Source organism: Coregonus lavaretus (assembly GCF_964263955.1).
Source record: "Coregonus lavaretus genome assembly, chromosome: 17".
In the NCBI taxonomy this organism is placed as follows: Eukaryota; Metazoa; Chordata; class Actinopteri; order Salmoniformes; family Salmonidae; genus Coregonus; species Coregonus lavaretus.
Genome location: NC_140004.1, coordinates 2313133 through 2334098, shown reverse-complemented (window position 1 = coordinate 2334098; position 20966 = coordinate 2313133). Strand labels below are relative to the sequence as shown.

The window sequence follows — 20966 nt, the reverse complement described above, 5'->3', positions numbered from 1 at the left end:
AGGCATGAGGTTGAAGGAATTGTCCATAGAGCTCCGAGACAGGATTGTGTCGGCACAGATCTGGGGAAGGATACAAAAAAATGTCTGCAGCATTAAAGGTCCCCAAGAACACAGTGGCCTCCATAATTCTTAAATGGAAGAAGTTTGGAACCACCAATACTCTTCCTGGAGCTGGCCGCCCAGCCAAACTGAGCAATCGGGGGAGAAGGGCCTTGGTCAGGGAGTTGACCAAGAACCCGATGGTCACTCTGACAGAGCTCCAGAGTTCATCTGTGCTTCAACAACGTACTGAGTAAAGGGTCTGAATACTTATGTAAATGGCATATTTCAGTTTTTTATTTTTAATAAATTAGCAACATTTTCTAAACCTGTTTTTGCTTCGTCATTTTGGGGTATTGTGTGTAGATTGAGGAACAAAACATTTTAAAAACGTAACAAAATGTAGAAAAAGTCAAGGGGTCTGAATACTTTCTGAAGGCACTGTATGTCCCCTCACTTCTAAAACCAAAGTTGCGCCCCTGTTGATTGTTATAATAGAATGCGCGCTTGCATTCTAAATAATTGTGGGACCCCTGACAACTTCCTGTCCGAAAACTTGTTGTTCTTATACGACTACTACTAGTAATACTAATAATACTGTTATTCTACTAGCCTTAAATTCATTGGACCAACTTTGGTAGTTGCTGTTCTTTTGTTGGTTGTGGCTTGAGGTCAGGCACAAATGCCTTATCAAATATAAAAATGTTCAGATTTCCCAAAAAAACGAGGAAAGGCGACGAGCTTGGCCCACTGCAGTCCGAAGGGAGCCCAAAAATCATACCAGGGGTCTGCAGCACTCACTTCATTTCAGGTAAGCTCAATAGTATACAATTAATTAAAAATCTAGCTAGCTTGTAAGACGAAGGTCATCGTTATTAGCAAAGTCTGAAATACGACTAAGATATTAGTTAGCTCGATTTCTAGCTAGACAAGCCTACGTAAGCTAACCAGTAGCGTTAGCTAGCTACCTTGGCTAACGGTTATTTCGTCTAACATACAGTAGCTTGCTAGATTAACTAACCAGGTTTTCGCATATGAAGCACTTTCTAACAGAAAATTCACCCACGAGGAGGATTCACGTTGGAGATGCACAACTCTGTTTTAATGATTAAAACGCTCACTCTCTGTCAGCATCAGGCAACACCCTCTGCTGTCATCTCTTTACATCATATGACGTTGTTAACAGTGTGACAGTGGAGACAAGTCAAAGTTCGACATGGGTAATCTATCCCAAAATCTTATCTTAACCTATTTTACCCCATTACCAAAGATGGTTTAGTATGAGAACTTTGCCAATACTGTGCAATATATTTTTTTTCATTGTTTTTTTTTTGTTTGTTTTTTACTGTTGAGTCAATGTAGCCTTCTGTAGGAAATGCATGTAGGAATTTCCACTTTCAGTTTTTACATGCCCGGCAGATCCACAAAAACTTAAGACAGTAGAGGTTTTAATTCATCTACAAGTTTAAATGACTACAAATGATTGGCGTTAAGTATATTCAAAAAAAAAAAATAGTTTGTTATTCTGTTTTAGGTGAGCCATCGACAGACCCAGTCCATCCAGACTACACACCCTCTTTATTTCCCAACAGACGGACCACTGATGGTGCTCAAAAGCTGGAAAGGTACATGAGGAAGCAAAACAAGGATCTGGTGGATAAAACACCTGAGGTTGGAGAACCTCCCATGGCTACAGACCAAGAGCCACACTCCGTGTCTGTGGGCACAGATCTGTCCATGCTGGACATGGACCTGCTTCAGAAAGACAACAAGGAATTAAAGAGAAAAGTGTATTCTCTAGAAGAAAAAGTAAAATGCCTTGAGAGTTAACTACAGGAAAGATGACAACCAGTCCACCTGAACGTGTTTTGAACAATGAAGACTCCACTAGATTCTACACAGGTCTTCCCTCTGACATACCTTTCCACAGCATGTTTTGGTGTTACCCACTATGACTTGGCATTTTGCTTCAATGTTAGTGCTGGGACAGTGACGCGTCTTTCATGAGTGGTTGGAAGTCATGGCAAGAGAACTTCAGTGTCTTATCCACTGGCCATCCAGTAAAGAGCTCAGAAGAAATCTACCTCCCCTCTTCAAGACATCCAAGTTCAGACATGTCAGGTGCATCACAAACTGCAGTGACGTTTTCATAGAGGCCCACAAGTCTACACACGAGCTGTAACATACTCCCACAATAAGTCACAACTCCAAGTTTCTTCTTGGCATCAGCCCCACAGGAGCCATTACCTTTCTGTCTAGCGTCTGGGGTGGCCATGCAATTGACACAGTCATAATAAACAACTCTGGGTTGTTTGACCTTCTGGATGAAGTGGACACAGGGATGGCAGATCGAGGCATCAACTTCAGAGAGTACTTTTCAGCCAAGTGTGTGGTCCTCCTTGTCCCATCATCCACAAGGGGACGAAGTCAATTCAGGAGGTCAGAGTGTCAGGTTAAATGACTGTATAGAATGTTTTTAAAGAGGTTAGACATTTGAAATATATCTATTTTAAGTGACATTTGTTTGAGTCTTTGAATGGATCTAGATCTTGATAAGTGTATTTGAGATGATTTTATGGGTACTGCTCTTAAGTGTATGTGTTGGAGAAACCCATGCAGATCATGGAAATATAACAGCACACCTGCCTCTGACATTTACAATAAGGAATTACCTCGGCTTCTATTCATTACAGTTCTATCTAATCTAATGCCTGTGAACAATGTCCAGTTATTCATTGCATACCTGCAGCGTTTCCCTCCATGAAGTCATCTACCAACTTTGGCAGCATGTGTTGGAAGTAGAAGCTCCTGAGCCCCCTGATGTGGGTGTTGACAAAGACCTTGTCAAATAGAACCTCTAGTTCAATGTGCTCTGATTGGGCCCACATAACACGTTTGGCTGACAGCAGCCCCAGACAATACATGCCCATCTGTACTTGCATGTAGTAACCTCTGGGCCCCTTTGGGTACTCTACATACTGTCCATGCTGCACTCTAATGTCAAGGTTTTTGGCTGTGAGCTTACTTGAGGGGTTTGTTGTTGGGGATCACTGGGCATTTTATTTCTAGCAGTGCCATTTTGTCTAAAATGCCATCAGTGTGGAGCCATGCTCACTGTGGGGTAGGGACAATGGGGATGTTCTGCTGCCTACACCTGGCTCTGGTTCCATCTCACTGCCCTGCTCTCCCTCACAGCCAATGAAGTCTGGAATCCCTGATTCTGGTGCTGTCTGTTTCACTGCTGTCACACAACAGTGAACAGAGCACTGCCTGGAATAACTCCCTAAAAACAAACATGCAAAACCCGTCTTGCATGTACTGTCCTGCACTACATTGTTGATTGTGATTGAATGTGTTTTTCACAATGACGTTTGATTCTGATTACAAGAGTAGGCTTTGACCAACGAGCCATGGAGCAGTAAGCCTCCGTTAGTGCCTACAAAATGATGCCATTACTATTGCGCTCTATGGCTGATATTGTCATATCTTGGTGATAATCACAGTTCTCATTCATGCCACAAGGTGGTGTAGATCTACCTGGTGTAATAGAGCCTCACAGTGGAGGTGTCATAATACCCATAAAACCTAGCAGTCAAACAATTCTAATTCCACCATTCATTTTTCTCATAGGGGATTTTAGAAACACTTAAAATAAGGGCTGTGTTTTGTGTAGGCTTACCCTGGCGTGACGTTTTGATAACCATGTAAATCTCTCTCAGACAAGGTGACTTTAATCAACACCTCCACTGTGGGGCTCTATACAAAATCTACTGCATTTACATTTACATTTTAGTCATTTAGCAGACGCTCTTATCCAGAGCGACTTACAGTTAGTGAATACATTTTTTTTTTATACTGGCCCAATTATGACCTAAGTTTTACCTTCAGGGCTTTAAAAAGCTTTCTTGGAAAACCATTGGGTTCTAGAGTTGTCATCCAGAGGTCACATGCCACTTTTTGTGGCAGGAGCTTCCCAACAGAAGGCTTGGAGAAGTTTAATCCTGCCACTGGTTTTGGATCAGCCTGAAATATGAAACAAGTGATGGTAATTCTATTCTATTCTTACCATCTTTGTTACCCGTGACCACACACAGTTTTGATGTTACTGATGGACCACTCTGAAGTCCCGTCAGAACACACTGCTCCACTGTCACCAAAACAGTGCCTACTTAAGTGATAATGCCTGAGAAGCCAGTGTTTGGAGGATATTTACATTTTTAAATGTTTTAGTCATTTAGCAGACACTCTTATCCAGAGCGACTTACAGTTAGTACATGTTTTCATTGGCACGGTTGTTGTTAGGCCCAAGACGAAGTCAAGGGCCGGCAAACCATGCCAATATATCCTCCAAACACCGGCATCGCGGGCATTATCACTTCTATATCAACATAATCAAATAATGATTTACATATTTTCATTAAACTTTATTTTGAATAATTTATTCATACTATTTCACCCTTCCACAAGACAATCCCAACACAAATCTAAGGTTGCCCAAGCCGGCTAGTCGTTCGTTCTATCGGTTCGGTTGCAGGAGACGCGACCCAGTCGTTCTGTATCTATGGACGCAAACTGGCTGGCAACATTCTTATCCCTTGCTTGCTAGCTAGACAACTACGGCTAACTTAGTCACTTCAAACAGTGCAGCCAGAATAACAGCAAAGTAGCTGCATTTGCGTTTGTTTAAGCTGTTTTCTAGTGACATTTATTTGAATGCATCCATAACAATGAGCGAATTATGCGCGATTTCGCCTGGCGTAGAAAATATGCTCTCTCGTCAGGACACTTGTTCAGATGAACTAGCCAACAACACAGCTAACACAATCACTTCAAACGGACTCTGGAAAGACTGCAAACTAGCTGCACTTCATTTCGTTTTACCTGTTTTCTATTGATAGTTCTTTGTATATATTCATAAAAATGAATTAAAAATGATTTTGACTGGCTGAGAAAAGCTGCCTGTCTGTCTCATCCCAACTCCCGACACGTTCATTACTATGGGACATCTGGAGATCGAATTTGAATATTGAAACAATGTTGCAAATGTCGGAGAGACAGAGAGCAAGGTTTATACAAATCTCAGTTGTTGAAATCGAAATGTTAGTCTAAAAGAAATGTGAGAATGTCTAGATGCTTTTTATAGTGGAGATCAAGTTTTATAAATTGCCTGGCTGGGCTGATGAGACAGTGGATTGCGCAGTCAGATGGAACAAAGTAAATAGGCATTTCAACATAGATTTAGCCGGTGGTAACTTGTGGAATAGACAACGGATGGAATGTGGTTTTAACCAATCAGGATTAGACCCACCCATTGTAAATGGCTACACACCTCTCCTTTGCTACATGAAGACGGATACATTTTATTTTGTGACTGGTTGCTAAATCTGTAACTTAATACACATAGATTAGGCATGAACATTAGTTTATTAAGTTAATTCATTCTACCTTTATCAGTTCAGATTGGAGTTGTTGATTTGCTTATTCATGCCTGACTGTCCACAATGTGATGCAAGTGACAACGTGATTCAGTCCGGAGTTTAGCCAGTGCATGAAACATCGAGCTACCATCACAGAGTAAGTGACTTTTTGTTTGATTCAACAGTGAATTTCACATGTGAGCTCTACTAGGACGCCCATTAAAACGTAGCTTGCTTGCAAAGTAAACCACTGTAACGTTACTCACCCAGCCATGCATGTGCAGTGTCCACTCAGGATCTCTCAGTTTTTGTGGACAATGACCCAGGCAGAGTAGAATTTAGATGGTGTTTGGCTAACCTCGATCTCGCCTTAAACAACACACATCCTCTACACCCCTCAAACTCCACTCTGGACCTCAAAGCCAGTTCCATTGTTGTTGTTTTTTCATTCTTCCCTTCTAATCAGGGACTGATTTAGACCTGGTACACCAGGTGGGTGCCATTAATTATCAGGTAGAAACAAAAACCAGCAGGCTCCGGACCTCGTAGGGTAAGAGTTGAATACCCCTGCTCTAACTATAGGTTAGCACACGTTTGACCTTTCCAGCCTGAAAGTCGTTGTACACTTCATCATTTTAAACCCTTCATTCTGGGTTATACACTCTAATTAGTTTGGTGATACTATCATCATAATAAAGGTTATACTTCTATTAATGGGAGTGAATTTATCCGAAATACACAGCATGTTAAATAACACAATTTAGACAAACTAAGAAAAAGAACACGCTGCAGCCCATTTAGCAATTTGGGATCCCAACTTCCAAACAGGGATTCCAACCAAGTTGCAAGTGACTGATTTGGTTGTGGGGAATTATTCTTAGCAACAGTGGCAATGTATTCAGCGAGATCAGTCATATTAGAAGAGTGATCTGGGACAAAAGTACAACATTCATCGTCAATAATTGCACAAGTGCCCCTTGACCTGCCAAAAGATAGTTAAGAGCCTCTCTGTTTTGTAGGGCCAATTTACGCAATTCTTTTAGCGTTTCCAATTGTCTCTACGTCTCTAGAGATCTCCCGAATTTGGTCTAGGGCACATGCATATTGACTTTCACAGGGAAGAGGGAGAGAACACATTATAACAGTTTCACACCAACCTTGTTAAGAATGAGATTGGGGCAAGGTTAGCCCAAGCTACAATCTAGTGTCTCTCCTCACAATTTAGGGTCATAGCTCTGTCTATAGAAGCCTCGGCTTTCCAAATCATAATTATAACTATTGATAAATTATCCAACCCAAATTTAGAATGACAGACCTTGGTGCTTCACGTTGGTTCTATCACTTTAATTTAAGACCTTCAATTTAGCACACTGGCAGAATGTACATTTACATTGACATACAGTATATTCATATTTTTCTAGTATTAACTTTTCTCATCACTTGTAATGACAGATTGGTATCTCAATGCATTCTTAGTCTAAATTATGGCATGAGAGAAAGGGTAGTTGATAGCTTCGACTGGATGCTGTGTACAGGTTGCTGGCTCGGACTCATGCCTCAAGGTAGAAGTGGTGAAGGACCATAGTGAACGCCATTTTCGCCATTACTTCAGCCGGTTAGGGGGGGTTGAGGTTCACACTGTTCTTGGTCAAATTATCCCTTCCAAGCATCTAGACACATCTGTGGTCACCTTCGCCATAACCTTGAGAGAGAGGACAGACCAGAACAACAGTTTAGTTTAGGGCATTCCTGATTCAGGAAATCCAGACAAATTATTTACTGTATGACAAATGATTACTACTACCAATATTCTTCATACAGATTTCTAAAAGAAATGTCAAAGATGATAACAGTTGAAACCATTTTTTCCCCCCAAATTGGCTTATACTCCCCTATCATCTTGGCGATCTCACCGCAGAGTTACAGGGTCAGGGAGTCAGAGGGCTAATCCTGAGGGAGAAATCCCGACCATCCAGCAGACCCAATCTGGTGAGATTTGTTATTGAAGCAAGACAAAAACAAAGAAAAGAAAATAACAACAGCAGTACACATATCACTTGATGTGGGGAAAACTTCTATCCATTTGGAGTAACTGTCAACCATTACCAACATATTTTTTCCTTTTACAGGCAGGCATGTGAAGAAAATCAATTTGCATATTTACAAAAGGGCACCAGGGGACTGGTATTTCCCCTTTTGCAAAGTTTAAAACAAAACAAACATAACTTTCTTCATATTGGAAGGCATTGTTTCCATTTTAGTATACCTTCAAAAAGTTACTCTATATTTTTATTACCTATCTCTGTTGAATATTCACTTTATGCTTCAATATTTATTAAATGTCTATTGTTTTAAAGTCTGCTATCCACCAGCATCTTCACAAGGTCCTTTGCTGTTCTTCTGGGATTGATTTGCACTTTTTGCACCAAAGTACGTTCATCTCTAGGAGACAGAACACATCTCCTTCCTGAGCGGTATGACTGCTGCGTGGTCCCATGGTGTTTATACACTGCTCGAAAAAATAAAGGGAACACTTAAACAACACAATGTAACTCCAAGTCAATCACACTTCTGTGAAATCAAACTGTCCACTTAGGAAGCAACACTGATTGATGATACATTTCACATGCTGTTGTGCAAATGGAATAGACAACAGGTGGAAATTTTTGGCAATTAGCAAGACACCCTCAATAAAGAAGTGGTTCTGCAGGTGGTGACCACAGACCACTTCTCAGTTCCTATGCTTCCTGGCTGATGTTTTGGTCACTTTTGAATGCTGGCGGTGCTTTCACTCTAGTGGTAGCATGAGACGGAGTCTACAACCCACACAAGTGGCTCAGGTAGTGCAGCTCATCCAGGATGGCACATCAATGCAAGCTGTGGCAAGAAGGTTTGCTGTGTCTGTCAGCATAGTGTCCAGAGCATGGAGGCGCTACCAGGAGACAGGCCAGTACATCAGGAGACGTGGAGGAGGCCGTAGGAGGGCAACAACCCAGCAGCAGGACCGCTACCTCCGCCTTTGTGCAAGGAGGAGCAGGAGGAGCACTGCCAGAGCCCTGCAAAATGACCTCCAGCAGGCCACAAATGTGCATGTGTCTGCTCAAACGGTCAGAAACAGACTCCATGAGGGTGGTATGAGGGCCCGACGTCCACAGATGGGGGTTGTGCTTACAGCACAACACCGTGCAGGACGTTTGGCATTTGCCAGAGAACACCAAGATTGGCAAATTCGCCACTGGCGCCCTGTGCTCTTCACAGATGAAAGCAGGTTCACACTGAGCACATGTGACAGACGTGACAGAGTCTGGAGACGCCGTGGAGAACGTTCTGCTGCCTGCAACATCCTCCAGCATGACCAGTTTGGTGGTGGGTCAGTCATGGTGTGGGGTGGCATTTCTTTGGGGGGCCGCACAGCCCTCCATGTGCTCGCCAGAGGTAGCCTGACTGCCATTAGGTACCGAGATGAGATCCTCAGACCCCTTGTGAGACCATATGCTGGTGCGGTTGGCCCTGGGTTTCTCCTAATGCAAGACAATGCTAGACCTCATGTGGCTGGAGTGTGTCAGCAGTTCCTGCAAGAGGAAGGCATTGATGCTATGGACTGGCCCACCCGTTCCCCAGACCTGAATCCAATTGAGCACATCTGGGACATCATGTCTCGCTCCATCCACCAACGCCACGTTGCACCACAGACTGTCCAGGAGTTGGCGGATGCTTTAGTCCAGGTCTGGGAGGAGATCCCTCAGGAGACCATCCGCCACCTCTTCAGGAGCATGCCCAGGCATTGTAGGGAGGTCATACAGGCACGTGGAGGCCACACACACTACTGAGCCTCATTTTGACTTGTTTTAAGGACATTACATCAAAGTTGGATCAGCTTGTAGTGTGGTTTTCCACTTAAATTTTGAGGGTGACTCCAAATCCAGACCTCCATGGGTTGATACATTTGATTTCCAATTTTTGTGTGATTTTGTTGTCAGCACATTCAACTATGTAAAGAAAAAAGTATTTAATAAGATTATTTCATTCATTCAGATCTAAGATGTGTTATTTAAGTGTTCCCTTTATTTTTTTGAGCAGTGTACTTGCGTACTATTGTTTGTACAGATGAACGTGGTACCTTCAGGCGTTTGGAAATAGCTCCCAAGGATGAACCATACTTGTGGAGGTCTACATTTTCTTTCTGAGGTCTTGGCTGATTTCTTTTGATTTTCCCATGATGTCAAGCAAAGAGGCACTGAGTTTGAAGGTAGGCCTTGAAAGACATCTGCAGGTACACCTCCAATTGACTCAAATTATGTCAATTAGCCTATCAGAAGCTTCTAAACCCATGACATCATTTTCTGGAATTTTCCAAGCTGTTTAAAGGCACAGTCAACTTAGTGTATGTACACTTCTGACCCACTGGAATTGTGATACAGTGAAGTATAAGTGAAATAATCTGTATGTAAACAGTTGTTGGAAAAATTACTTGTGTCATGCACAAAGTAGATGTCCTAACCGACTTGCCAAAACTATAGTTTGTTAACAAGAAATTTGTGGAGTGGGTGAAAAACAAGTTTTAATGACTCCAACCTAAGTGTATGTAAACTTCCGACTTCAACTGTATATAGCTATAAAAAAATATATATGCAAGATATTTGAATAGATATCTTAATTTCCATCATTATCAATTAATATACGTAATAATGTCGGCAGTCCACGCGTAGGATTGTTACCTATAACCCGGATTGCCATTGTATTACATTACATTTTTGTCAAGCAATTATTATTTTAACAAACAATTATTGTGGTTCATCCTTACCCCCTTGCAACAGATGTGGGATAAATACACACACACACACATATACTATAACACACTCCACCCCTTTCCTCCACAATCAACCATAAGATCAGATGCTCAACGGTTGTTACATCCCAGATTCCAACTCAAGAAAGGACCTGATTTACGAATGCATATACAGTTACAGCTGTTTGAGGAAGCATGCAAGATTGAGCAAAAATTGACAACAATGTGAGATTTGATTAATCTATGTCAAGTCCTAGGTAATGGAGATCAAATCCACCCTCTTCCCCTGAGACACAAACACTCTGGTCCCCCGTTGTAACCATTTTCCCAAGCATCTCTGTGCAGTCAGACCTTTGATTATTTTGTGCCACCAGGGCCACAATAATATTCCCCCTCTCTGATTGTCCGAGTGTGAGCCCCCTCCCCATGGGTTACTGCAGCCAGTGTTGCCAGCAGTGCCACTACCTGGGTGGGGGTACCCCACCGGAATCCCTACCGGCTAGGTACAAGGTCGTCAAGGTTCTCATTAGCAGCTTTGAGAATTTCCTTGTATATTATGCTCTCCCATCAGGGGGCTTTGGCTTTGTAGGACTAACCCTGCCAGGCAGGCTCAGAATCTTGAGGGGGCGGTGCTGCTCAAGTAGGTCTCTGACCGCATTTATTTTTCTGTTTTGGCTGCATATAGGCAACTCACAGCAGGGCCATAAAACAGATGGGGACTTCTCTTTGGTGTATGGGTCGCTCAGGTGGGTGTCTAGGATATAGGGTTGGGGATCGTTCCATCATGATAGGACAATAAAAAAATTGATTAGATGTATACTTTATTTTCAAATCTATTTCCCTCATCTGCACACAATTGAAAGCTCTCTCACAACCCCTGCTCACAGACACACGTTGGTTCTGGGATATGCAACCATTTCCTTTCTCACTCACTTAACGCCACACTTTTTCAAACACAAAAACGCACACCACACCTTCCATCACAATACATCCTCACATACCCGCATACTGTGCCTTCTATGTCTTCTGTTAGCTTTTTACACTACTTCCGTGCATCTGTGTGGCAAGTTGTATATTATTATTATTTCTATTGTTACTTCATCATATCTCTAGTAACCCATTATACTCAATATTATGTTACTTTATCTCTAGTAATCCATTATACATGTGTTACATCACATTCTTCCTGTACACCAGTGTTCTATTCATACAGGGCTTTAAATATTCACTAGTGTTCTATTTAAAAGCATATTCGGGAATAATACTCTTCTTTCATATCTCCACATACATAATAACGTTATACCATCAAACTCCACTGATGAGTCATGTTATCCTCATGTAATCTAAAGTCATGTTAACCTCAGACATGTTATCCTTGTTACTAATGAGACATGTTATCATGTTATCCTCGTCACTAACGAGACATGTTATCCTCTGAGACATGTTATCCTCTACCTGTAGATCCAACGGCGGTGGTGGACAGAACCCTAGATAACGTTACGTTCGAAAACCTCAGCTCACAGAACTGGTTGGGGCATTCATTCACTGTTTCACACGTGAGCTAGTCCCCTGACAGCTCTCATTCACTCAGTAATTCATAGCAAAATGTCAATCTTAATAGTAATAATTTAAATCCATTTATTATCCAAATATCAATCAGCCAAATTTCAATCAGCTTAATATGTCATATCTCACAATCACACAACACTTAGTACTATTCCCAAACACACTCAGTAATCTCCCTCATTACCTCATGTGCATCTTCAACGGTTCTCTTGCCGCTACTTGCTGTACATATAAATAACACCCCGTATTCAAAAATACCTTGTTATTTTGTAGTGGCTGCAGACCACATAGACATTTCTTATACTGCGAGGGGAAAAAAGTATTTGATCCCCTGCTGATTTTGTACATTTGCCCACTGACAAAGAAATGATCAGTCTATAATTTTAATGGTAGGTTTATTTGAACAGTGAGAGACAGAATAACAACAAAAAAATCCAGAAAAACGCATGTCAAAAATGTTATAAATTGATTTGCATTTTAATGAGGGAAATAAGTATTTGACCCCCTCTCAATCAGAAAGATTTCTGGCTCCCAGGTGTCTTTTATACAGGTAACGAGCTGAGATTAGGAGCACACTCTTAAAGGGAGTGCTCCTAATCTCAGTTTGTTACCTGTATAAAAGACACCTGTCCACAGAAACAATCAATCAATCAGATTCCAAACTCTCCACCATGGCCAAGACCAAAGAGCTCTCCAAGGATGTCAGGGACAAGATTGTAGACTATTTTTTTTTATTTTTTTTTTTTTTTTTTTTGGTCATTTAGCAGACGCTCTTATCCAGAGCGACTTACAGGAGCAATTAGGGTTAAGTGCCTTGCTCAAGGGCACATCGACAGATTTTTCACCTAGTCGGCTCGGGGATTAGAACCAGCGACCTTTCGGTTACTGGCACAACGCTCTTACCCACTAAGCTACCTGCCGCCAGGCTGGAAGACCTACACAAGGCTGGAATGGGCTACAAGACCATCGCCAAGCAGCTTGGTGAGAAGTTGACAACAGTTGGTGCGATTATTCGCAAATAGAAGAAACACAAAATAACTGTCAATCTCCCTCGGCCTGGGGCTCCATGCAAGATCTCACCTCGTGGAGTTGCAATGATCATGAGAACGGTGAGGAATCAGCCCAGAACTACACGGCAGGAGCTTGTCAATGATCTCAAGGCAGCTGGGACCATAGTCACCAAGAAAACAATTGGTAACACACTACGCCGTGAAGGACTGAAATCCTGCAGCGCCCGCAAGGTCCCCCTGCTCAAGAAAGCAAATATACATGCCCGTCTGAAGTTTGCCAATGAACATCTGAATGATTCAGAGGAGAACTGGGTGAAAGTGTTGTGGTCAGGTGAGACCAAAATCGAGCTCTTTGGCATCAACTCAACTCGCCGTGTTTGGAGGAGGAGGAATGCTGCCTTGGATGCCTTCTTTGGCATCCAAGAACACCATCCCCACCATCAAACATGGAGGTGGAAACGTTATGCTTTGGGGGTGTTTTTCTGCTAAGGGGACAGGACAACTTCACTGCATCAAAGGGATGATGGACAGGGCCATGTATCATCAAATCTTGGGTGCGAACCTCCTTCCCTCAGCCAGGGCATTGAAAAATGGGTCGTGGATGGGTATTCCAGCATGACAATGACCCAAAACACACGGCCAAGGCACTTAAAGGAGTGGCTCAAGAAGTAGCACATTAAGGTCCTGGTGTGGCCTAGCCAGTCTCCAGACCTGAATCCCATAGAAAATCTGTGGAGGGAGCTGAAGGTTCGAGTTGCCAAACGTCAGCCTCAAAACCTTAATGACTTGGAGAAGATCTGCAAAGAGGAGCGGGACAAAATCCCTCCTGAGATGTGTGCAAACCTGGTGGCCAACTACAAGAAACGTCTGACCTCTGTGATTGCCAACAAGGGTTTTGCCAACAAGTACTAAGTCATGTTTTGCAGAGGGGTCAAATACTTATTTCCCTCATTAAAATGCAAATAAATGTATAACATTTTTGACATGTGTTTTTCAGGATTTTTTTGTTGTTATTCTGTCTCTCACTGTTCAAATAAACCTACCATTAAAATTATAGACGGATCATGTCTTTGTCAGTGGGCAAACGTACAAAATCAGCAGGGGATCAAATACTTTTTTCCCTCACTGTAAATGCTTACAGACAGCTGTCAGCAGAGCTTTCCATGATACCGTTACGTCCTCGCTCTAGTTTTCTCATAAAACTAGTGAATAGCCTTCTCTCTATAAGACTATGGGTACCTTTTTTTATGCGTTACTAGCCTTGATTTTATTTTGTATCATGTATTTTTATTTTTATACAGATTCACTTAAATTGACTTACTGAAATCAGTTGCCGTCCCTCAATTGTTCGCAAATTATGTGTCTCCTCCTGGGCAGCTCACAGTAAGGGTCTGTTCTGGGCAGGTCTCATCGTATTTTGGTCAGACGGGAATTTCCCTCACGCTTCATAAAATGCGCCACCGGTTTTCCTCGCAGACCCCCACTGGAAAGCTCCACAGGCAGATCAATCATCCTGTTCGCTGACGCCAAATTGTCGTGGAAATTCTTATACAGGGACACTCAAAGTCAATCTTAAATGAATCATTGTTTATTGTCAGCGCGCTGGAGAGGTTCCAACAAACTTAATACACCATAGTGAACGTCTGTCAGAAGCTCTGCTGGGGCAGTCCTGTTAGTTCTCTTATGTACTGCAGACAAGTCATATATGCATGATTTTAGCTTATTCATAATTAACGTTTGTTTCATTCATGTGACCGACAAATACTGGGTCATTTATGTGACAGACCAATACCTCACAAGGCTTCTTCTCTAAGCTGAGACCTTGAAACTGAGATTTCAAAAGAAGGGTCTGGGCGTACTGCCAAATTGCAGATACTGATAGTGGGGGTTCGTTCAATCAGTCATTTGCATGAACACAGAAATTGGTAAATAGAAAAGCACCAACATAACATTTTCATCACACCTGCTTGACATTTTAAGCTAGACGTTTGTTGAGTGAAGTGAGTTTCAGCTAGAACGTTTGTTCACAGAACTTGAGTGAGGTCCTGTTTTCCCAAAATTCGAAATGACGTGTGTTATTGTTTTGACTGTTAAAACCATAGGACCACAACATATAGGTCTTTGTTTGGAGCGCTTACCACGTGATATGAAAACAATTGAACTGACAAAGCAGCATGTCCCTGGTCTTTCTCAGACCCTGGTGGAGTACGGCTCCAACGTTACCGTGCAGAACCAGGGCGGCGAGAGGCCTTCCCAGAGCGCCGAGCGGCAGGGCCACACTACTTGCACCCGCTACCTGGTGGTGGTGGAGACGTGCATGTCGCTGGCTTCCCAGGTGGTCAAGCTCACCAAGCAGCTCAACGAGTGAGTGGAAGGCTCCTATGTGATTACTTTTGATCTGTCCCAAAAGGCACCCTATTCCGTACATAGTGTGCTACTTTTGACCAGAGGCCTATGGGTCTTGGTCAAAGGTAATGCACTATATAAGGGAGTAGGGTGTTATTTCAGATCCACATTAGCCTAGTTTGTACACCAATGGATAAAAAGAAAGTAAGATTTCTTTAAAATAGTGTAATAGTGTCTTTCAGACAATGTAGCATTTTAGCATGCACATGGTGATAAACCTCTTCACATCAGAGCTCGATTTTCAGGAGCAACATTTGAATGAATCAATGTGTTGGAGATGAAGACTTCCATAGCTCATCAATTGACCTTGCCTTTATCTGTGTTATCATTATGTTTCAGAAAAGATACAGAGAGGATAGCTCTACAGAATCAAGTTCAGCTACTCCTGGATCCCTCAAAAGCAGAAGGATTGCCTTCGCGATCGACAAGGTCTGATCTGCAACCACAAACTGTACTGTACACCATTTGAAAATAGCTCATCATTCACCGTCTACACATTGATGACAAGCATTTTCATGTAAATGTACATTATATCGACTCAGTGTACTAATACATACTTTTCCATGTCTTTTTGGTGATCAGCTCCCATGTCATGTCTGTGGAGGCGTGGCCTGAGATGACCCTGACAGCGGAGGGGAGCCCGGGGGACGGCCATTGGATCCTGAGGCAGATGAGCGTAGACTCCGACACAGTCTTGCGCCAGTTACTGGGCAAGGACATCTCAGACAAGGTGTGCACCAAGGAGAAGCTGTCTCTGGAGTTCAAGGAGGGCTCCAGAGAGGGGCCACCTAGTCTGAGTGAGGCCAATCCAGGGGCCAAGAGTCGGGAGCTGAAGTTGGCCAGACTCAAGCAGATCATGCAGCGCTCTCTCAGCGAATCCGACTCCGACACCTACCCCCCCGAGGAGGCCAAACATGGGGCGCGGCTAGAGAGACCCAGCCACCTGCCCATCACAGAGAGCGAGGAGCCCGTCGGCAGCCTGCAGCTGGTGATGAAGAAGCGCACCTCCAAGTCCATGGACGGATACAACCCCTCGCCCACGTCGGACAATAGTGGCCTGGAGGCTGCTGGAGATTTCCCCGACTACAACAACGGACAAAAGATCACGACGAGCCCCAAAAGTGCACTCAAATCGCCATCATCTCGAAGGAAGACCTCCCAGAACTTAAAACTGAGGGTGACCTTTGACGAGCAGGTGGTTCACAAGACTGGGCCACCAGAAAGTGAGCCGCCCAAAGGTGCCCACAGTAAAGAGGGGGCCGGATTTAGGACTACCACAGGCTCCGAGACAGTGAAGCGCCCGTTCGGGGCATTCCGCTCCATAATAGAATCGCTGAGTGGGAATCAGAACAGCAACAATAATAACGTCCAAACGTCTCCCACTGTCAAACAGTCTAACTGTGGTGTGTCCCAGGGCTCACCTGGCAGGAAAACAACTGGGACTAAAACCAGTCCAGATGGGCACTAACATAGCTGTGTGAAGATGGTTTGAGTTGGGGATGCATGCTATCATCACATTTGCGTAGTAGTATACAGTTCAGCAGAAGCGTTTTTAGGATTTACACACATGGGGAACAAAATGTGGCCTTTTATAAACACATTTCATGCAATTTTACATTATTTAGGCCTACATGACAGGAGACATTATCAGAATGTTTTTTAATACTACACAAATGACTGGCTACTCTGACACGGTCAAATAGATCAATATAAACAACCTGGTCTTGACCTCACCCAGGGCCAGTAAAAAGACAATTAGGAGGAGATATCTATAGATATACACTACCAGTCAAAAGTTTGGACACACGTATTCATTCAAGGGCTTTTCTCTATTTTTACTATTTTCTATATTGTAAAATAATAGTGAAGACATCTACACTATGAAATAACACATGGAATTATGTAGTAACCAAAAAAGTGAGAAACAAATCAAAATATATTTGAGATTCTCAAATAGCAACCATTTGCCTTGATGACAGCTTTGCACACTCTTGGCATTCTCTCAACCAGCTTAATGAGGTAGTCACCAACAGGTGTGCCTTCTTAAAAGTTAATTTGTGGAATGTCTTTCCTTAATGTGTTTGAGCCAATCAGTTGTGTTATGACAAGGTGGGGGGGGGTATACGCCCTATTTGGTAAAAGTCCAAGTCCATATTATGGCAAGAACAGCTCAAATAAGCAAAGAGAAACGACAGTCCATCATTACTTTAAGACATAAAGGTCAGTCAATACGGAACATTTCAAGAACTTAGAAAGTTTCTTCAAGTGCAGTCGCAAAAAACATCAAGCGAATGAGTAGGTGTGACCTAACTTTTGACTGGTACTGTATATCTGAGCTAAAATATTAATGCAACAATTTCAACATTTTACTGATTTTAGAGATATCAAAGGAAATCGGTCAATTGAAATCAATTCATTAGGCCCTAATCTATGGATTTCACATGACTGGCCAGGGGTGCAGCCAGGGGTGGGCTTGGGAGGGCATAGGCACACCCACTTGGTAGACGCTGGAGAGGCGGCTTATGGTAGAGAAATGAACATTCAATTATCTGGCAACAGCTCTGGTGGACATTCCTGCCATCAGCATGCCAATTGCATGCTATCTCAAAACTTGAGACATCTGTGGCATTGTGTTGTGACACAACTGCACATTTTAGAGTGGTCTTTTATTGTCCCCAGCACAAGGTGCACCTGTGTAATTATCATGCTGTTTAATCAGCTTCTTGATATGCCACACCTGTCAAGTGGATGGATTATCTTGGCAAAGGATAATGCTCACTAGCAGGGATGTAAACAATTTGGTGCACATAATTGGAGAGAAATAAGCTTTTTGTGCGTATGGAACATTTCTGGCATGTTTTTTTTTCAGCTCATAAAACATGGGACCAACACTTTACATGTTGTGTTTATTTTTGTTCTGTGTGCACACACAAACACACACACAGAGTGCTTTCGGAAAGTTTTCAGACTGCTTCCCTATTTTGTTAGGTTACAACCTTTATTTTAAAATTGATTATATAAAATAATGTCCACATCAATCTACACAAAATACCCCATAATGACAAAGCGAAAACAGGTTTTTAGAAAATGATTACAACAAAAATATATTTTATAAACTGATACCTTATTTACATAACTATTCAGATCCTTTGCTATGAGACTCGAAATTGAGCTCAGGTGCATCCTGTTTCCATTGATCATCCTTGTGATTTGGAAAGGCACACATCTGTCTATAGAAGGTCACACAGTTGACGGTGCATGTATGAACAAAAACCAGGAATTGTCTGTAGTGCTCCGAGACAGGATTGTGTCGAGGCACAGATCTGGGGAAGGGTACCAAAAATGTATGCAGCATTGAAGGTCCCCAAGAACACAGTGGCCTCCATAATTCTTAAATGGAAGAAGTTTGGAACCACCAAGACTCTTCCTAGAGCTGGCCCCTCGGCCAAACTGAGCAATCGGGGGAGAAGGGCCTTGGTCAGGGAGTTGACCAAGAACCCGATGGTCACTCTGACAGAGCTCCAGAGTTCCTCTGTGGAGATGGGAGAACCTTCCAGAAGGACAACCATCTCTGCATCACCACCAATCAGGCCTTTATTGTAGAGCGGCCAGACGGAAGCCACTCCTCAGTAAAAGGCACATGACAGCCTGCTTGGAGTTTGCCAAAAGGCACATAAAGGACTCTCAGACCATGAGAAACAAGATTCTCTGGTCTGATGAAACCAAGATTGAACTCTTTAGCCTGAATGCCAAGCGTCACGTCTGGAGGAAACCAGGCACCGCTCATCACCTGGCCAATACCATCACTACGGTGAAGCATGGTGGTGGCAGCATCATGCTGTGGGGATGTTTTTCAGCGGCATGGCCTGGGAGACTAGTCAGGATCGAGGGAAAGATGAACACCGCAAAGTACAGAGAGATCCTTGATGAAAACCTGCTCCAGAGCGCTCAGGACCTCAGCCTGGGGCGAAGGTTCACCTTTCAACAGGACAACGACCCTAAGCACACAGCCAAGACAACGCAGGAGTGGCTTCGGGACAAGTCTCTGAATGTCTTTGAGTGGCCGAGCCAGAGCCTGGACTTGAACCCGTTCGAACATCTCTTGCGAGACTTGAAAATAGCTGTGCAGCGACGCTCCCCATCCAACCTGACAGAGCTTGAGAGGATATGCAGAGAAGAATAGGAGAAACTCCCCAAATACAGGTGTGCCAAGCTTGTAGTGTCATACCCAAGAAGACTCTAGGCTGTTATCACTGCCAAAGGTGCTTCAACAAAGTACTGAGTAAAGGGTCTGAATACTTATGTGATATTTCAGTTTTTTATTTTTATTACATTTGCAAAAATCAATTTGTTTTTGCTTTGTTATTATGGCGTATTGTGTGTAGATTGATGAGGAAAAATATATATTTAATCAATATTAGAATAAGGCTGTAACGTAACAAAATGTGGAAACGGTCAAGGGGTCTGAATACTTTCCGAATGCACTGTATGCAGCCAAAACATCAAGGAACTCTGTATACATCTGTCAGTGTGTGTGTCTCTCTGTTTCCAACTTCGACTGCATTGTCCCCTGTTCCTTTGGCTGCTATTGAACGGTCTGTGCACCTAGACGTTCTCGGTCTTCATCATCCATATGACTCTGCTCAATTAGCAGCCTCACCTTTGCAATCCTTGCTCACTTTCACTTATTTTGCTCACTTTCACTTCTTTAGTTCAGCTGGCACTCGCACCAGCAGAACTTTTACAAACAGTCCCGATCTGTTAATTTGGTAGCCCAGAGTTTGCTGCACTGGCCTCTACAACTTTTTTTGTTCTCCACACCACCTTTTCATTTTTTTACAGATCATTTCGGCAATTTCACTAGGAAGGGGCTGGCTAACTGATGTCACGTTTGACTTTGAACTGAACCGGGACGGCCCATCTTGGTAGGGGGGTTGTTCCCCACTGCATCGGCCCAATAGAGAAAGCCGATAGATTATGTCAACAGAAACAAAGGTATAGCCTAGGCCAGCCATTCTCAACTGGTTTTGAATGGGTCACAGGGGAGTGAGTGGGAGTCGGTGCAAAAAGTATCTTGAGAAGCAGGTGTGAAGAGTCAGTGAAAATAGTATCTAAGGTGCAGATTATTATCTGTGGTCTATTGCACAATCAGATGTTCTGGATAGGGTGGATGTGGACGGCTCCTCTGGTTTTCGTTCAGACGGCACTTTTTCTCCCCATAAGTGTGATTGGCCCATCTTCTCCGGTCTGCTGACACAATCCGGTCCTCAAACTCAGTGGAGCGCCAGGGTGGGGAGGTTTTAAAAATGCTTCCGGGTCCTCTGGGTCTGTCTCCATATCAGACATCATGTCTTCAGTTGCCCCCGCAAATCGCTGCTTCTCTTCAGCAGACAGAGCCTGTGAAATTACAGAAGACAAGTTATTCTGCACAATAAAGAAACTGTCTTGAACACTGGAATCTCAAAGCTAAAAAAGCACTCACTAAAGTCTCAACTTTTCAAAACTCATTACTGTATTTAAAATGTATGGATTGGTTTACATTTATAAACTAACCTGTCTCTGGTGACGCCGCCTTTTTGTTTGTTTTTATGTCCCGTTCCTTTGCTCTGTCTGGGGTGTCCAATGACTTATGCCTCTCTCTTTTTCAGTCCAATCCGATTTGCAGCTGCATCTGAGGAGTCACTGTGGTGTATTAGCAATGGTTATATGCATCAAAATGGTAAGATGTAGAACTATGTT

General features: G+C 43.0%; 1 protein-coding gene across 1 annotated transcript in view; it reads left to right on the top strand.

The window, feature by feature from the left end:
- The window catches only part of LOC311144636 (synphilin-1-like), a 34836-nt gene extending 16714 nt beyond the window's left edge, over positions 1-18122 (top strand). The window contains exons 8-10 of the mRNA XM_084180684.1: positions 15016-15185; positions 15567-15656; positions 15810-18122. Of these exons, the coding sequence (XP_084036810.1) occupies positions 15016-15185; positions 15567-15656; positions 15810-16695 (1146 nt within the window). The 3' untranslated portion in view covers positions 16696-18122. The remainder of the gene's footprint in view (positions 1-15015; positions 15186-15566; positions 15657-15809) is intronic.
- The last annotated feature ends 2844 nt before the right edge of the window (positions 18123-20966 follow it).